Source organism: Alternaria metachromatica (genome assembly GCF_023757995.1).
Source record: "Alternaria metachromatica strain BMP 0045 chromosome Unknown scaffold_2, whole genome shotgun sequence".
In the NCBI taxonomy this organism is placed as follows: Eukaryota; Fungi; Ascomycota; class Dothideomycetes; order Pleosporales; family Pleosporaceae; genus Alternaria; species Alternaria metachromatica.
In genome coordinates, this window is record NW_026055493.1 from 1,766,202 (window position 1) to 1,782,444 (window position 16,243).

Consider the following 16,243-nt stretch of genomic DNA (forward strand, 5'->3'; position numbering starts at 1 on the left):
GATTAGTGCGATGTACGATTTCACGTATACTGGATTTCGGCGTTATACCATAATGTGTTTGCCCCTTGAGATATTGGTGTGCGGACTGGCGGCGCGATCGTTGCGAGGGCGTTCTGGTACCAAACTTTATGCACGCCATCCTGGTGCACATGTTTCCTCAAATATTGTGCGTCATATTTCGAAAAGCGCAGAGTCCTTCGCGTGTTTTTGCCTGTAGCGTCGGTTACAATTACTCCGAGACATGATATCGTCAGCTTGCCTGCACACGTACGGAAGTTGCCTTCGTCTCCTTACTTCGCTTCTAGTACACAGTGGAGAATAGTGGGTAGTCAATAAGTTAGCGCAATAGCCACGCCTCGCGTATACACGCAACTAAACAATCCTGACTTAACAACCCTTTACCAACTTACAGGCCAAATAGAGCCACCTAGGAGATCACACAAGTACAGAGCAAGCCCTGTGCCGTGTCAACAGCGAGTCAGTGATATCACTGCTATGATCGCTTGTCCTGGTCACTTTGTAGGGCCAACCACTTATTGAATACATTGTCTCATGATGCTATAGCCAGGTTCGATGTTTCAAAAGTACACCCCTGCGTTCCGCGAGCCCCAAGCTTCCTCTGCGGGGCTTTCGACTGGATCAAGGACCTGAACACGACTAGATACTGCTTCGAGTATGACACCTACGCTAGTTAGAATTGGAAGTGGAGGAGTTGAATCATGGCCGTGGAGGTTGGTGGGCTGCACGTGTTGTTGTGCTGACTACTGTGCCACTCAAAGTGTGTTGGCCAGTGAAGGTAGAATGTGATGCCATGGCTGCGTGGCGATTTTCGAGGACAAGAGTGTTTGGCTGCCAGCGCTTCAACTGAGTATACCAAACATAGGTAACCCTGGTCAGGTCAAGGATTTGCAGAAAGTTGTGCGAGACCACATGTGGTACCTGGCGAGCGATGCCGGTACTTGGGCACCCAATGCGTTCTTGCCCTCCCGCTACCAAACCTTAGCTTTGCCATGCGGCCCTTCCTCGTCTTAGTATACCAGCGTTCGGCTTCCCGGTCCACGACCCTACCTGGTGGAACGTCAATAATCTCCGGCACAAGGGCGTGTCTTTACCAGTACCAAAGATCTATCGCATGCACGTTGAAAGCCCTGGTTAGAACAACGACATAAAGTTCGCCAGCTGCAAAGTATGGAAACATTGCTGCGGACCGGTAAGACATGAGACTATTCAGGATATCAACGCGATTGGATAGGAATACGTCAATTCCCTCGTAGGCAAGTGTCACTAAGGCACAGGGTGCGGAGAGCATACACCGAGGCTACATCAAGATATGCAAGGAGTATTGCCATGATATGCACCCCAGATCTGTTGAGCTGTGTTGGAACGCGTTGTTGGTCAATACCGTCTAGGGAGCCTGGAACTCGCCGGGTCAGTGACCGCCCGCATCTCCCGAAAGGCCCTGCTGCTTGAGCCCATGTAAGCAAATGCCCATCTCATGTAGACCGGAGAAGGGCATCGAACTCTGGAATAAGATGATCGGGCTACAGTACAGTCAGATGCCCGGCGTGGGCTCGTGAGCCGATGCGATAGTCACAGCTGATGATAAGATCTTGTAGCGTGGGGAGCACATTAACAGTAGTGGGTTGTGAACAAGTAATTCACCGTCATCAGCATGCTACTATTTGTGCAAGTGGTGGTGTGAACAAGATTGTCCTGGCCGCCTTAACACCTCAACTAAGAGGTTGTGAATGCCCTCAACTCTACGATTCCAAAACGAGAGTCATATGACATGCACGCTGCAAGCCCCCTTCATTACAGGTAGACCTCAGCGCCGGAGCCCCTCCCTACTCTCCGCTACATCTGTGCATGACCCAGTACAAAGGAATAGCAAATCCAGGGCATAAGGAGACAAATCACGGTGACACTGCAGTCCTTCACGGTAGTGCTGCGTGTAATACCGAATCAATTTGGCCACCCCATCTCCACGTCTGCACCATGTGGCCAGGGCGAGCGCCACCTGCTCAACGTGCTTCTCCACATTTTAGGGCTTCCATGGAAGCTGCGACATATTGATGGGCTCATCTAAAGAGATGAAAAGAAAGGAGAACGTCTACGAAGGGCAGAAAGACCCCACACGCCGCACTGTGCACTACCGTACGAGTTCGCATGCGGAGAATACTGAGACAATGTCAAAGCGCATGGTACGCGCCCTGCGGGCCATGGGGGCTGCGTCTGCCGCGTGGTGACGTTGGACAATCAACGTGGATACCCAAAGTTCGGAATGCGGTGAGCGAGCAATGGATCACTGGCTCCTCGGTGTTCAAAGAGTCAGCCACGATCCGGAATTGCGGCCTGCTCTGAGAGAACGGGTCATTCTCTGACAGATCGTCGCGAGCCGTTGCGGCAACGGGCAACTGGAACCGGTTTTTGGTTGTCAGATATCACGGACGACCTCGAGTCTGCTATGACCCTTGGTACTATCCTAGTATGTTCTTGGCGTGCGCTCTTGGGCGATGTCGGCTGGCGAAGTGGTTCGGACATGCACGCTCTAGGTCGGTCAGATGGCGTGCGGCTGGCGTGAGGCTTGCAGGCGCTGCGCCAAATCCGTGCTACTCTCTCTTTGAGAGATTACTGAGCTCCGTCAACCCCAACCGGAATAAGACGACACGCGATGGTGGCTAAGATCGAACCACGCGGTGGAGTACGAGACGCACGCGATGACAACGTAGAAGCGCTTCCACAGCTCGCCACAAGTAGAAGCGACCGACACGATCGACGCTTCAGGATGTGGGGAACGTGGTAGGTAGGGGTTGCAGCAGCTCGGGCACATGGGTACCCCTTCACTGGTTGCAGCTCGGTTGTACCCACAAGTACTCCTCGACGCTTGTGTGCTTCGCTGCCATTTGTTTAGATCTCGGTAATCAACGGGCAGGGATGACCATTAAGGCAATGGCAAGGATGTGAACAGTGGACGGGCGACCGTTTTGGCTGCCGTCAGCTTTTAGCCTGATAGCGGGTCGACTTGGTCTTGGTACAGGAAGCGGGCGTCAGCCACATGGATATATTGACCTATGGTATAGATGCCTTGCCAGGTCGAACAGATTCGATCTCAGACCCTAGCATGGCGTAACGTTGAGGTAAGCGACGTCAAAGTTACTGCTGATGACCGATGAAGGTCTTGGCTATGTGGAGGGTCGTCCCGAGGAAGGCTGCTTACAGACAGCATGCCGTAAGAAGGAGTGTCACAACGGTGTAACCGCACTTTGGCGAGAAGCAGGGCACGCCGCAACCCTTCACAAGGTTATTGATCTTCACGTGTCAGCCTCACGTCGGGACTCTGTCTGAAGGAGTCATAATCCGTGTCGAGAGTTCGAGACCCACATGCCGTTGCGTTCGGCGTCACCGGGGCTAGGTTCGCTGTATCTTGATAGAGTTCAGCCCCAGAGTCCGATTCGATGTCTTTGCCAGTCAAAGCTCGAAACCAGTCTCGGAGCCCGCAGTTACAAGACCAGATCACGCAGTCATTCTGTTAGCACACCGGGTGCTCGAAGCTGGTTCCAAAAGCAGTTACCAAGGCTGCGTTGGCAGAAGGCAAAAGCCGTTTCAGGTCAAGCGACTGCGTGCATGCAGTTCAAGACTACTAACTATTCGTAAATGCACGAGGAGAACAGCGGCACGGCCCTAGCACCTGCAGAAAGTTCCTCTTTCCGAAATACTGGACGGCTGGCAGTTGTCGCTAATGCGAAGTAGACGCCAACAATCACCAGATGTCGTCTTTTATTGACGAAAATATTTTTATAACCAATCATCACCTCCAGAGCCAATAATTGGGTTGATAATGGTTGCATGGCTTTGGCCTGGAGCTCTCGGAACCGGGAGCCACATCTGGACTTCCGACCGGCCATGCTCGACTAGACCGGAGCTGCTGTAGATGCGCGGGATCGCGATGCAAGCGTCGTGTATACTTACGCGACATCGTAAACTTCGCTTCGCGCGTCTCCTCAATGGAACTTTCCGTCTATAGGCCAAAGGGTCTTGTTCACGTGCTGCGTCCCAGTTATCATACCGAGATAGTTGTGAAAAGGGAATCAGTGTTGAAAGATCGACAAGTAGTTCGGGATTGTACCCTGTGCTGAACGGCATCCTAGCAGCATCGGGAGCTCACCCGCCCGGCCAGCAGCGGGCGGCATGGCATAAGCCGAGCGCCTTAATGCGATTGTCTCGAACGCAAGATCCAGCCCCAAATCGAGCCCAAGGCCTTCGGGAAGACGTACGCGCATCTATAATCGGCAGGGCAAAGCTATAACAACAAACTGTTATCATGATGAACGTGAGGACGGGTCAGCCGTGGACGAATATGCCCTCCGTTATACTCTTGACCAAAACGGATCTCCACATACCGACGGCAGCCTGCAGATACCTATAGGTACTCGTAACTACTCATAGCTACCTGCAAGGTGTTGTCAGGCACCCCTGAATAGACTGTAACAAGTGGACAGGTTCGTGGACCGTCGGCCCTGGCGTCCTGGAGCAATTAAGGCCTTCGAGAAGCTTTCCGAAACCAGGCTATCCTTCAGAATTGGTATTATCATATCAAAGAGCTGTTAAGATGTCCTTTGCGCTTTTGGCCTTTGTCTTCAAATGTGGGGTATGCAGTACAAGCAGGGTTCCCGGCAATATTCCCCAGGTCCGCCAAGGTGATATCGTGGTATAGATTGTACACGAAAACTGTCCAGGTCAACAGGCGCGCTGAGTCCGCAGCCCCACACAGCAACATGACGTTTTCACAAAGGTCGCACACCTGAAGACATTCGCGGCTTCTGCGAAGATCAACAGGCCCAAAAGGTTGTCGCTTGGCGAAGTTCATGGCGACAGCAGGGCCGACTCTTAAGCGTTGTTTGAAGCTTGTAAGGGGTAAGCTTCACGAGCTTAGCCGCGATCTTCCGGGAGCAGGCTGCGGCGACGAAGCGGAATGTGGAGAAGCTTGATCGCAATCGTGTTGAAATGGATCTTGGCATCTAACGTATCGCTACGTGCCGAGCATGGACATGCAAATTTCTGAACATCGGTCGAGCAGCTGCAAAAGAAATCCAGGGACAAACACACGCCTTGCTGCATCTACTCCGGGCTGACGACACTGCGGTATAGTTCTGTACTATATTCTTACGCATCTTCCCGTACCCTGACGCGCTTATTGCATACCCCTATCGAGGCACAAAACACTAGACTCGGATCAGTTTCTCAAGAACGCAACGTGTCTTATACGAATCTTGAGATACGGAGTATAGGGGTATATGTGAGGTTGTGACTATAGTACTGCACGAGCTACCAACATTCGTGTGACCGCAGGTATGCAGAACAATTAGGGGGTGATTTAGATGAAGGGCCTTCGACGCGTCTCGGGCCGAATGGTGAATAAAGGATGCCGCAGGTTACGTCTGGCGGCACACCGATGTGTGAAAAGGCTACTGCATCGTGCTCGATGGAAATGGTGCGTACGAGATCCGTGTTCTCCTATGTCACAAGTGGGTCAGCCTGGATTGCATCTGGCGCTCGATAGTTGGAAGACACGGCAGATGTCGACAACGCACTCACATTGATTGGTGTGTTGGAAACTGGACGTGGTCGCGATGGGACCTTGGAAGAGCTTGAAGCTTGGGCCGTGTGCTCTCATGACGTATTCGGACCACTCAGCCTCATGGACCTCTCTCTCACGTGCGTTCCGTCTATCCTCCTTTCCAATTCATCTTTTTGTAGTGCTTGGAACATTCAGCCATTCAATCCAAGTTGCGCGACTCGTAAATCGCATCTGCCTTCGACATGTGAGGAGTGAACTGTCTAGCGCATGGATGTGTTAAGGACGTGGGGAAGTCCACTCTCATGGTCAACACACAAACGTCGCGTTGTTTCGGCGCGCAAGATGAGTTCCTTCAGGAAGCGACATGATTCCATCCAAATTGGTACGTGGATCGTGAGCACGAGGAGGACACTGCCTTCATCCATCGATGGGATACAGCATCCACTCGTATTGGCGTGTTTTCGAGCCACCTCTTTTTTTCCCTTTCAATCTGAAGTCTTCCTACTTTTCTGGGCCAATTGATTCGTGTTCCAAGGTTTCCGTCATACTTCACATCTCGTACATCATGCTCAACGGATCTTGCTAGCCCACCAGCCGCACCATCATCTCCACAATCCGCACATGTCGAACGCCATCCTCAACATCGAAGACCTATCCCCACTCGCATGAGTGTCACCAGAGCATCTCTTACACATATATCACTCCTCTGACAATCTCCGTCGCATTACTCAAATCTCCCAACACCCATGAGGGACGCCACAACACCATTTTCCACCAATCGGTAAGCCACACGGCAACCACATCAAGCCACATGTCACCAAAATTAGCAAGCATTGCTCCCACTACCTTCTAGAAAGAGCTTGGAAGCATGCAGGAAGGATCCTTGATGAGCAGTGCAGGCGCTTAGGGAGATGTTGGTGGTGGTGGTGGAGCAGGCTTGTGTGTGGATTTGCGGACCGTGGCGATCTACAGCTTTGACGATGCTGCGCGTACGATATGTACGATGAGATTGTGTTGGTGGTAGACGGACGGACGGACGGGTAGAGGCGAAAGGAGGGATTGCGATGGCTTGCAGACTGCAGTCGCGGAGATGGACCGGTTCTTGGTAAAGTGAGTGTTTGCAGCAGATGACTGGCTGGAAGCTTAAACGGACGTTTGGAAGAACAAGTTTTTCTCTTCAGTAACGCGATATGACGATTGCCAGATGCAGCTGAGGTACAGCGTGCCCACCGTCTTCGTGAGCGGGCCTGCAGGCTTCAACCTTTGCTGTCTGCATACAGTTAAGCTTTAACAGATGACTGGTTTTTACTGAATCTTGGTTACTTGACATAAATGTTCTGCTTCCCATTTTTGCATACTGGACAGATTTCTGCGGCCACTTAGCGGCTACACTGTCTTCTCTTCCTCAGCCTAGTACATTGGTCGACACTGACGTCGTGATCCCATATACCTATTAGTTGCTGCTTGTAAGCTTAGCAGTAATGCATAGGAGACGAGGATGAAGCTGAATATATGAGGTTCTGGTAAATTTCCATTGGTCCCCCCATTTTGCATCATGATTACGGTATTCTACGCGACAATGCCATAGGACTTACCATGTTGTTCCAAGTAGGAAGATATGCGCGTGTTATCTCAACAGCTTGCAGTTTCGGTGTTTGGCCAACCTTGCATGGCTATCGATACAGAGGTAGTCACGTAGACATTATTTGATCCCCTTGATGTCTTAGAGTCATAGATGCCATGTGTCCCGATCGTACCTCAAATGAATCAACTGCAGCTCCTCTTACCCCCCTCCATGATCCAGGTATAATGTAAGTAGTGAATCGTAAGCCAGAACCGGCGACGCCAGCGATAGAGTTAATTAGACGTGAGGGTCGAGCAACGTATGCAGAATACCAAATGACTTTGACTTGAGACATGACCTGCGGTCGGTTATGAGTGCATGGGGTCTTTTTCACAGTGCATGGGGTCTTTTTCACAAAGGTTCAGCGTGTACCAAAGGTGCGCAGTCAGGGGGTTCAGTAGTATCTGCCTTTTAGCAACACGGAAAGAAACAGGCCTGGTAAGAGGGTGTTATAATAAAATCGAGGTGTAAGGACTGCGAATAGACATGCCATTACACGCACTATGGTAGAATGATACCGTTTCAAGGATCTATCAGAGGTAGTCTAGCATTCAGTCGACTTCTAGTAGTGCAGTGCGTATCCGGTCATGGCGGATACTCATGCCCTGGATTAGATAGAGCCCTTAATTGCCATGATTGTCTATGTCTATGAGACGTTCTTATCGCATTGGGTCCAAAACGATGTTGTCGATCAAGCGCACAGGTACCTGTCGACCTTCAGAATCCAGCTGGCCTAAATCTTCACCCTCTTGCGGCTCCTCGACTGGCAGCATCTTCACTGCACCACTGAGTATGGCGCCTTTCGAATCATCGATTTGGTCAATCTCTTCCATGGTATCAGGGTCTGCGAGGCTAATGTAGTCGACCTCAAACTTGGCGCGTTTGCTAGGCTCCATCTGTTCTTGCTCGATCAATGTCATGTTGCCGTGGTCGAAAGCAGGCCAGAGGACGTCGTTCCGTAACCTCATGCCGTTGTTGTATTGTAGTTCTGCTTTGCGAAGCGCTTGGTTGAGGACGATACCAACAGTACGACGACGCGCACCGAGGTAGACATTGCGAGAGGAGAGCGCAAGGCCGTCTGACTCTCTTGAAGTGGGAATGATACGCAAGCTGGTATCCAGATGGAAGTCCTGAATCAGGCGCTTGATGACGCGAGTTTGCTGGACATCTTTCTGCCCAAAGTAGACGCGATCTGGCGCGCAGATGTTGAAGAGCTTCATGCAGACCGTCGCTACGCCGCGGAAGAAGACGGGTCTTGACGCACCTTCGAGAAGCTGGCCAAGCGGACGCATCTCGACGAAGCTCCCCACACCTGGTATACTGCTATCCGGCGGCAGTGTGGGGTACATGGTCTTTGTGGTTGGTGCGAACACAGCCGTCACGCGGCCTTGGTTTGCGCTCGCCAGCTCCTGGTTCAGCTCTTCCAAGACTCGCATATCTGCCTCCCATGTCTTCGGGTACGAAGCAAGATCCTCATTCAGTCCAAACTGTGTAGGGTTCACGTAGATGGTAACGAAGACGTCGGTGTTCTCGGCGGCTGCATGTCGCATGAGCGAGACATGACCCTCGTGCAGGGCGCCCATTGTCGGAACCAGGCCAACTGTGCGATTGTTGGAACGGAGGGTTCGGCGATAGTCACGTAGGGGCGCGACATCGCGGAAGATTTGGGTTGCGGGTGTGGAGGGCGAGGTATTGCGCAGTGATGGACTGGTGGACAGGCATCGGATGCCATTGCCCTTAGAAGCTTGTAGCGGACGCGCAAAGCTACTGAATAAGCATCTTCGTACTACGGGCACTGCACGGGATTAGTCATATGGGTCAATGGGGTGGATTGAGGAGCATACTCACCGGCTGCGAGTCGGAGGGAAGCCATTGCGGAGAGTTGCGGAAGTGTCGCGGACAGAGTTCTGCCTTAGCTATCGCGTCGCGCAAAAATGGGGAAGGAGCGAGGATGTCTCTCTCGCAACTCGAAAGCGGACAGATCGCGAAGAGTCAGCGAGGAGGCAGCCATGGTGATCAAGTTGAGAAAGGTCAAGACGACTCGTTTCTGCGCTGAAGGTCCCATCATGGAGGGAGTGCCCGTCTGAGCCTAGTGCCCCACTAAAAAGATCCCAGGCTCGAGATTTCCATCTCTTTCGCACCAGCACCCCGCCAGATCTGCCACCACACGCGACGACATACGACACCATGGCCGACGATGGCATGCTCCTCAACTTCTCCATACCGGACAGCGGCATACTATCGAAACCCTCATTCAAAGGCGGCAACTGGAAGGAGCGCCTCACTGCGAAGAAGGCGGCGCAGAACTGGCACACCAAGGCTACAGCACGACTAAACGGCGAGAAGGTACCGAAACAGGTGGTCGACAATGCGACAAATGTAAACCGCATAGAACTAGGCCCGAGGAAGGCACGCGTGGAGAAGAGCCCAGAGTTCCCCGATTCCGGCGACAGACCAGTAAAGCGAGCGCGCGTGAGCGGAGACTTCAGGCCAAGGACGACAGAGAAGACAGACGATGCCAACTTCAGGCCCCAATCGAATCCGAACCCGAACCCCGCGAAAAGACCAAGCGAGCAGAACAATGCGCCAAAGGGTGGTAAGCAGGTCATTTCCTCGCTGTTCACCTACAATCCCACATCCAAGACGAAGCCCGAAGCGAACGAACGCCGCGAAGACGATGCGGCCGTAGAACCCTCGAACGCGCCACTCAGCAGCGAGCTGGATACCTTTACATCCCTTGGCATGTCCACGACCATTGCGGCGCATTTGTTGAAGAAGATGGACTTAAAGGCGCCGACCGCGATTCAGAAGGCTGCGGTCACACAACTCATCAAAGACGATTCCGACGCCTTCATACAGGCCGAGACCGGTTCGGGAAAAACCCTGGCATATCTGCTACCTATCGTACAGCGACTCATGGAGCTCTCTGCGAACATGAGGAAGCGCAAAGTCGATGAAAGCGTGCAGAGAAACTCGGGTCTTTTCGCGATCATTCTGGCACCGACACGCGAATTGAGCAAGCAAATCGAGCATGTGCTAGAGAAGCTTCTAGGCTGTGCGCATTGGCTTGTTGCTACAACAGTTATTGGTGGTGAGAAGAAGAAGTCTGAGAAGGCACGATTACGCAAGGGCATCAACATACTCGTCGCGACACCTGGTCGATTGGTCGACCATCTGGAGAACACAGAAGCTCTGGATGTCAGCAATGTCAGGTGGCTCGTTCTGGATGAAGGTGATCGGCTCATGGAGCTTGGTTTTGAGCAGGAGATCCAAAAGATCGTAGGAGCATTGAATCTGCGAATGCGCGCGAGGAAAGACGAGAAGTCAAGAATACCAGGCCTGCCAGAAAAGCGCACAACAGTACTCTGTTCCGCAACCATGAAAATGGACGTGGAGAGGCTTGGGCAGATAAGTCTGAAAGACGCAGTGCACATTCGAGCCGATCCTTCAGAAAAGGGACCAGAAACAAGCGAACCAGGAGGTGGCCATTCATTCTCTGCTCCAGCTCAATTGAAGCAGTCTTACGCCGTGGTGGCGCCGAAGCTCAGGTTGGTATCATTGATAGCCTATCTGAAACGAGCTTTCGCGCGGAAGGGATCTGTGATGAAGGCTATCGTCTTCATCTCGTGTGCCGATTCTGTCGACTTTCACTTTGACATGCTCACCAGCGAAATCGAAGGGATCACCGAGACCAAGAAGAAGGAAGAGGTACAAGAAGAGGAGGAAGGCGACAAGGTTGAGGAAGCCGCCGATGACGCAGAAAAGAAGCCAAAGAAGACCAAAGCGATAACACAGGCAGACCCCACCAAGCTCACAGTAACAGGTGCGGAGTCACCCGTACTTTCTGCAAAGACGCACACAGTCACAGCATACCGTCTTCACGGTTCATTACAACAAGCCGTGAGAACTTCGACGCTCGCTCAATTTACAAAGAACAAAAACCCTTCGGTTCTCATCGCTACAGATGTCGCATCCCGTGGTCTCGATCTTCCAAATGTCGACCTGGTTATCGAATTTGATCCTGCCTTTGCCCGTGAGGACCATTTGCATCGAATCGGTCGTACCGCGCGTGCAGGTCGCGATGGACGGGCATGCATCTTCCTAATGCCCGGAACTGAAGAAGGCTACGTCGAGATTCTTAAATCAGACAGAAAAGACCTAGAAGCTGGAGTACATGTCGTGCGTCAAGATGCAGATGACATCCTCAACCGAGGATTGGTAACCAGCGGAGTAATGGAAAAGAACGCCTACATGGACAAAGCAACCGACCTCCAGCTCGCCATTGAGCGCTGGGCTCTAGCATCCCCTGCTCGTCTGGAAGCTGCTCGACGAGCCTTCCAAAGCCACATCCGCGCCTACGCAACCCATGTTGCAGATGAACGTCAATACTTTGATATCAAATCGATGCACTTGGGTCACTTGGCTAAAGCATTTGCTCTCCGGGAACGACCATCTGGAATGAAGATTCCGGGACAACGAACAGGTGCTGGACGAAACGACAAGACACCTGCTAGAGTGCGCGGTGATCCGAAGGTGGACCTGGCCAGTCGCAAGGCTGATACGGGCACGTCGAAGAGGGCGGTCGTGGATCTGGATCTTCCCGAGGGCGCGGATACGGATGAAGCGGCGAAGATGAGGAAGGCGGTTCGTGCGAAGGAGAAGTTTATGCGTCATGCGGGTATGGCGAGCGAGTTCAACTTGGGTTGAGCATACTCATATCGTAATGAAGTGCCAGCCTTGTGGTGCATCCTTCTATGAAAGCATTCCATCATTTCTGAAATGTCCTGTTGGATTCCTTAAATGAGGTCGAGGTCGCAAGCAAGTCCGCCTGTGAAGTATCTGGGTGCGCTTTTGCATAAAGAGGCTAGACTGCGTCGTGTTGAGATTGTGCCATGTACAGGTCTCGATATCTGCTGGAGAATGTTACAGCCTCTATGTGGGAACGCACCTGCCTGGGTGCCCATGGGGGAGCACATCTGAGACTAGGCCTGATTAGTACTACCGAGGCTCATCGAGCGCCATCATGTGACATCATCAGCCAGCCCAGGTCAATGCCCCCAATCCGCCGCACGCGACGAGCTGCCATCGTCGAAGCATAGATCATAGAGCGGGATAACAGGATCGTGGTCGCAGCGAAGGGATATGTTCCGGAACTCGACCTGAAAGTAGATTTAACAATTCTGAGTGAGATGAGCTGTGTTCCGTTCCAACTCCAATCAAGTTATCCCTTGCAAGCCACATGCCCAGGTGTCGTCTAGGCCTCCAGCCGTGTGCATCACTAGATGACCATACGTGACATGGCCGCTGGTGATGTGCTGCGCCGCGCGAACTCGGGACCGTGTTTCTTCTATTTGTTAAGAGAATGAGTTTCGGAATCAGCATTGGAGATGTGCTCAAGCTGTGTGAGCTAGCTGGTAGAGTCTACAAGAACTGTCTGCTTTCCCCGCCACCCCGTCGCTCTCATTGTGCTAACTTCAACACAGGTCGCGACTGCTCCGGCGAATACAAGGATCTTACATCACAAGCACGAACGTTAACGAACCTACTCGAGGACATTCAAGACAAGTACGATAAGATACCCGAGAGCAAGCGGCAGCAGCTCATCGACGCGTACGAACCGTGTATCGAAGTCCTCGAAGAGCTAGATAAGCTGGTGCTGCACTACAATGGGCTCGACACGAAAACCAAACGCGCTTGGGACCGGCTCAAGTACGACCCTGAGAAGTCACGAAACATACGAGAGCGCCTTATCGCGAGCGTATCGATGCTCAATTCCTTCTACACATCCCTGATACACGATAGCCAGGTTCTTATCCTAGAGGCTTTGGAGAGGTTGGAGAAGGACTACAAAGGCGGTCATCGCGAAGAAAGCATTGCTTCCATCGGGAGACTCACGTCTGGAGGCACAGCCGACGATGACGACGATGACGAGGAGGCATGGAGCCAGATTCTCCGCGACCTCGAAGATGTGGGAGTATCACAACAGCAGGCTCTAAGCTACCGGGATGTCATCGTAGACTGGCTTGTCACAGCTGTCAACGAAGGGAGGCTTTTGGAGGAGCGGCCAGAGCATGATGGTCTAGCAACTATGTCTTCGGATCTCGGGACCACTCTTCCTGAATTTGACTTCGATCAACGACCGCATAGTGTTGATGTGCCAGCGATCGTCTCACCTGCGTACCGGGGTTCACACAGTCCTCCCACAGCGCTGCCTCTGGCGTCTAGCCCGCCAATAACGCAAAGGCAGCAGATCTATCTGACCCCTTCAGCAACTTCTCGAGCACATTCGACCACCTCCTTGCAACCGTCCCAACCTGCTGAGTTGGAGGCATCATCGCTCTACGCGGAGCCACACCCAGCGTCACAGCCTACTACTCCCATGGGCTCCAACAGCCATGCGATCAGACGCGTTCCAGTTCAACCCCCAAAAGCTACGGTTCCTGTCACGCCCACGTACAGTATCCCAATCGTAGCGCCTACTTCCCCGACTGGTTCCTCTTTACCAGAGCCTTCTTTTACAGCTAACATGGGAATGTCCGGTGCACCTCGGACGTATGATGAGAAAGAAACATTAGTTACAGTGGACCTCGAGTGGAATGCACAACAAATAGTTGCCGCGTGGACTCGGGGTGACTTTGTCACTGCAGAGAAGCTTCTTGAAGACCAGCTGGCAGCTGTCGAACGGGGACAAACATCTGGGTCTGGGACCCAGCCCGATCGACGTGTTCTCAGGCATCTGCTTGGAGTTTGTGCCTCATACACTGGGAAATTCGCCAGAGCAAAGTATTTGTTTGAAAGCGTGTTCAACGGAATTTACCTGAACCGTCAAAACCTGGACGATGGTGATATAGCTGCAGCACGGTGGCTAGGGGACGTCTGTCTGCATATTCAACAACACACGAACGCCGCCCTCGCGTATTGTGTTGCATATGAAGGATCCATTGGTCGCCTGGGAGTGGCACGCGACCGTACCTCGAGGATAGCCGCCGAAATAAGACTCGTCGATCACTGGCTGTGGGTGTTCAAGAGGATCGAGGCAACCCTTGAGCTAAATATGGATCCAACCAATATCTTTACATCTACAAATGTCGTTGAAAAGAGCAACCTGATGATGGCAGTCAGAAACAATGTCTACGATATACCCGGGATTGATGGTCGTGCTTCATTGCCACCAGTTGCGGAGTGGCGTCCATCTCTTACCTTGAGCCCTCGCCCAAAATGTACTACAACGATCTCAGAAGGCTTCCTTCTAGGACCCCTGATATCTACAAGCACATGGCCACTGCCTTGGGATAACCTCTTTTGCCCTGTGGATGCTGTTCAGCTGGACCGCTGCATGGGCGTAATACCTATTGCAAAATTCATTGGCCAACCCCTGTCTGAGCGCCAGCTACCATCGAACTCACTAGGCGACTCGAAGAAGCTGCATTTTCTTACTAAGAGAGGCAGTCGATGGCTAATAGATGCCGTGAAACAAGGCCTCCGCGAGATGGGAATCGATTATGGCGAGCATAAGTATGAGCCTTCGATTGTGTGCCGCATCAATCAGCAGCGTGAGGGCGTGGTTTTCTCTGAAGGGATCGAGATCAGCTTCAGCAAGCTCCCATTCCGTGATGTCTATGGAATCAAGGTTTCGCATGTGAAGTGGGCGACGCGACGATTCCTGTCTTATGGCTCTCACGACACGGCCGATTTTAGGAACATTGTGAAGAGTTTTCTGGAGAGGGCGGAGGCGGAGGCAGACCTTCCGAAGTCGACGCACAATACGCACAATGGAAGTATGGGCGCACACCCGCAAGCGTCCCACGCATCGTTAGGCCTCAAGAGACCATCTTACGCTTGAGTTGTGGCGAATGTTCTGCTTTCAGTACACATTATTGGAACAACTCCGAAAGTGTTACCAGTCAACAGCGCGCTCTGAACTCTGCCGATTAATCCTGCGGCGTCAACAATAGTCCTAGGTTCCCTACATGAGCTTTGTGTCGGTCTCTGATATTTCAGCGCGCTTCGGGGGAAACGGCATCATCTGGCGCTGATACTACATCGCCGTTGGATGTGGTCCACGCGTTCTGAGGAACAGGTAGGGATCCGCAGGCATCTGAGGTTGTGACACGCGGGGGCTACCCAGACATTTTTGATGTGTTGTTTTCTTTTGCTTTCTCTCGGAAATCAACAGCGGCTCTAGATCTCAGCCCCTGCATGATATTGCGAGGTTCGGGAACCGATGACAGCCATCCCAAAGGAAATCTCAGTGTAGTACAACGCGTAAACTTTGGGGGCTAGCCGCCTCACAAAAGAATCGACATTACCTAGGTATCATCGCAACCGTACTCGCTCATCTCGGACAACCACGACTTGAGACATCCATCCCGTCATTTGCGCCCAACGACCAAATTGTGTTTTGCGGTGGTGTCAACACTTTGAAGGGCCAAACCTCGCCGCAGTCTGGCGTCCTACATAGGCCCCAGGAGGCGGCGTGACTCTTGGCACTAGGGGCCGAGATTTGCACTGTGGGTGACTTTGCGAAATGACTGTCAGCCTGACCCGCCAAAGTTCCAACAGCCTCCTGAACCAAACTTCTACAGCTTTCCATGTTCGACGATCCGTAGCGCGCAGGCAAGGAGTGGATGTGTACGTTCCTGCTATCGGTGGACTGTATCATCAACCCCGCTGCTGACGTTCTACGGCGCCTTTATCTGCACATGGCCGATAACGAGATCGACCCGCAAGGCGCAAACTCGTTTAATTAAGGCTCCGTACCTGAATTAGTGTTGTCTGAGAAAAGCGCCATCCACTTGGGTAGCGGGTGAGCTTACCAGAACCCCGACTAGGGTCTCGCTAAATTAGTCGGTTTGTGTTTCATGTTTCAGCGGCACAACCTCAACGATGCCTTGATTGGCCTGTGGTGCCTGATGCTGACAGCATCTTCGGAACCCAGCGTTACTGCTAGGAAACAGAACAGCGGGCTCGAACGCCGTGCGATCGATGCAGGGAACGAAACCCGTAACGGCGGCAAAGCGGATGCAGACCCCAGGGATATC

The 16,243-nt window shown here is 52.4% G+C and overlaps 2 protein-coding genes across 2 annotated transcripts; one reads left to right on the forward strand and one right to left on the reverse strand.

Moving 5' to 3' along the window:
• Positions 1-7,861: 7,861 nt before the first annotated feature.
• On the reverse strand, positions 7,862-8,785 carry J4E83_001429 (uncharacterized protein; the record flags this gene model as incomplete). Its single annotated transcript, XM_049328385.1, has 1 exon — positions 7,862-8,785. One exon carries the CDS (start codon positions 8,783-8,785, stop codon positions 7,862-7,864), a length of 924 nt encoding a protein of 307 aa, XP_049192903.1.
• A 604-nt stretch (positions 8,786-9,389) lies between these two features.
• On the forward strand, positions 9,390-11,909 carry DBP7 (ATP-dependent RNA helicase dbp7; the record flags this gene model as incomplete). Its single annotated transcript, XM_049328386.1, has 1 exon — positions 9,390-11,909. One exon carries the CDS (start codon positions 9,390-9,392, stop codon positions 11,907-11,909), a length of 2,520 nt encoding a protein of 839 aa, XP_049192904.1.
• Between the last annotated feature and the right edge of the window lie 4,334 nt (positions 11,910-16,243).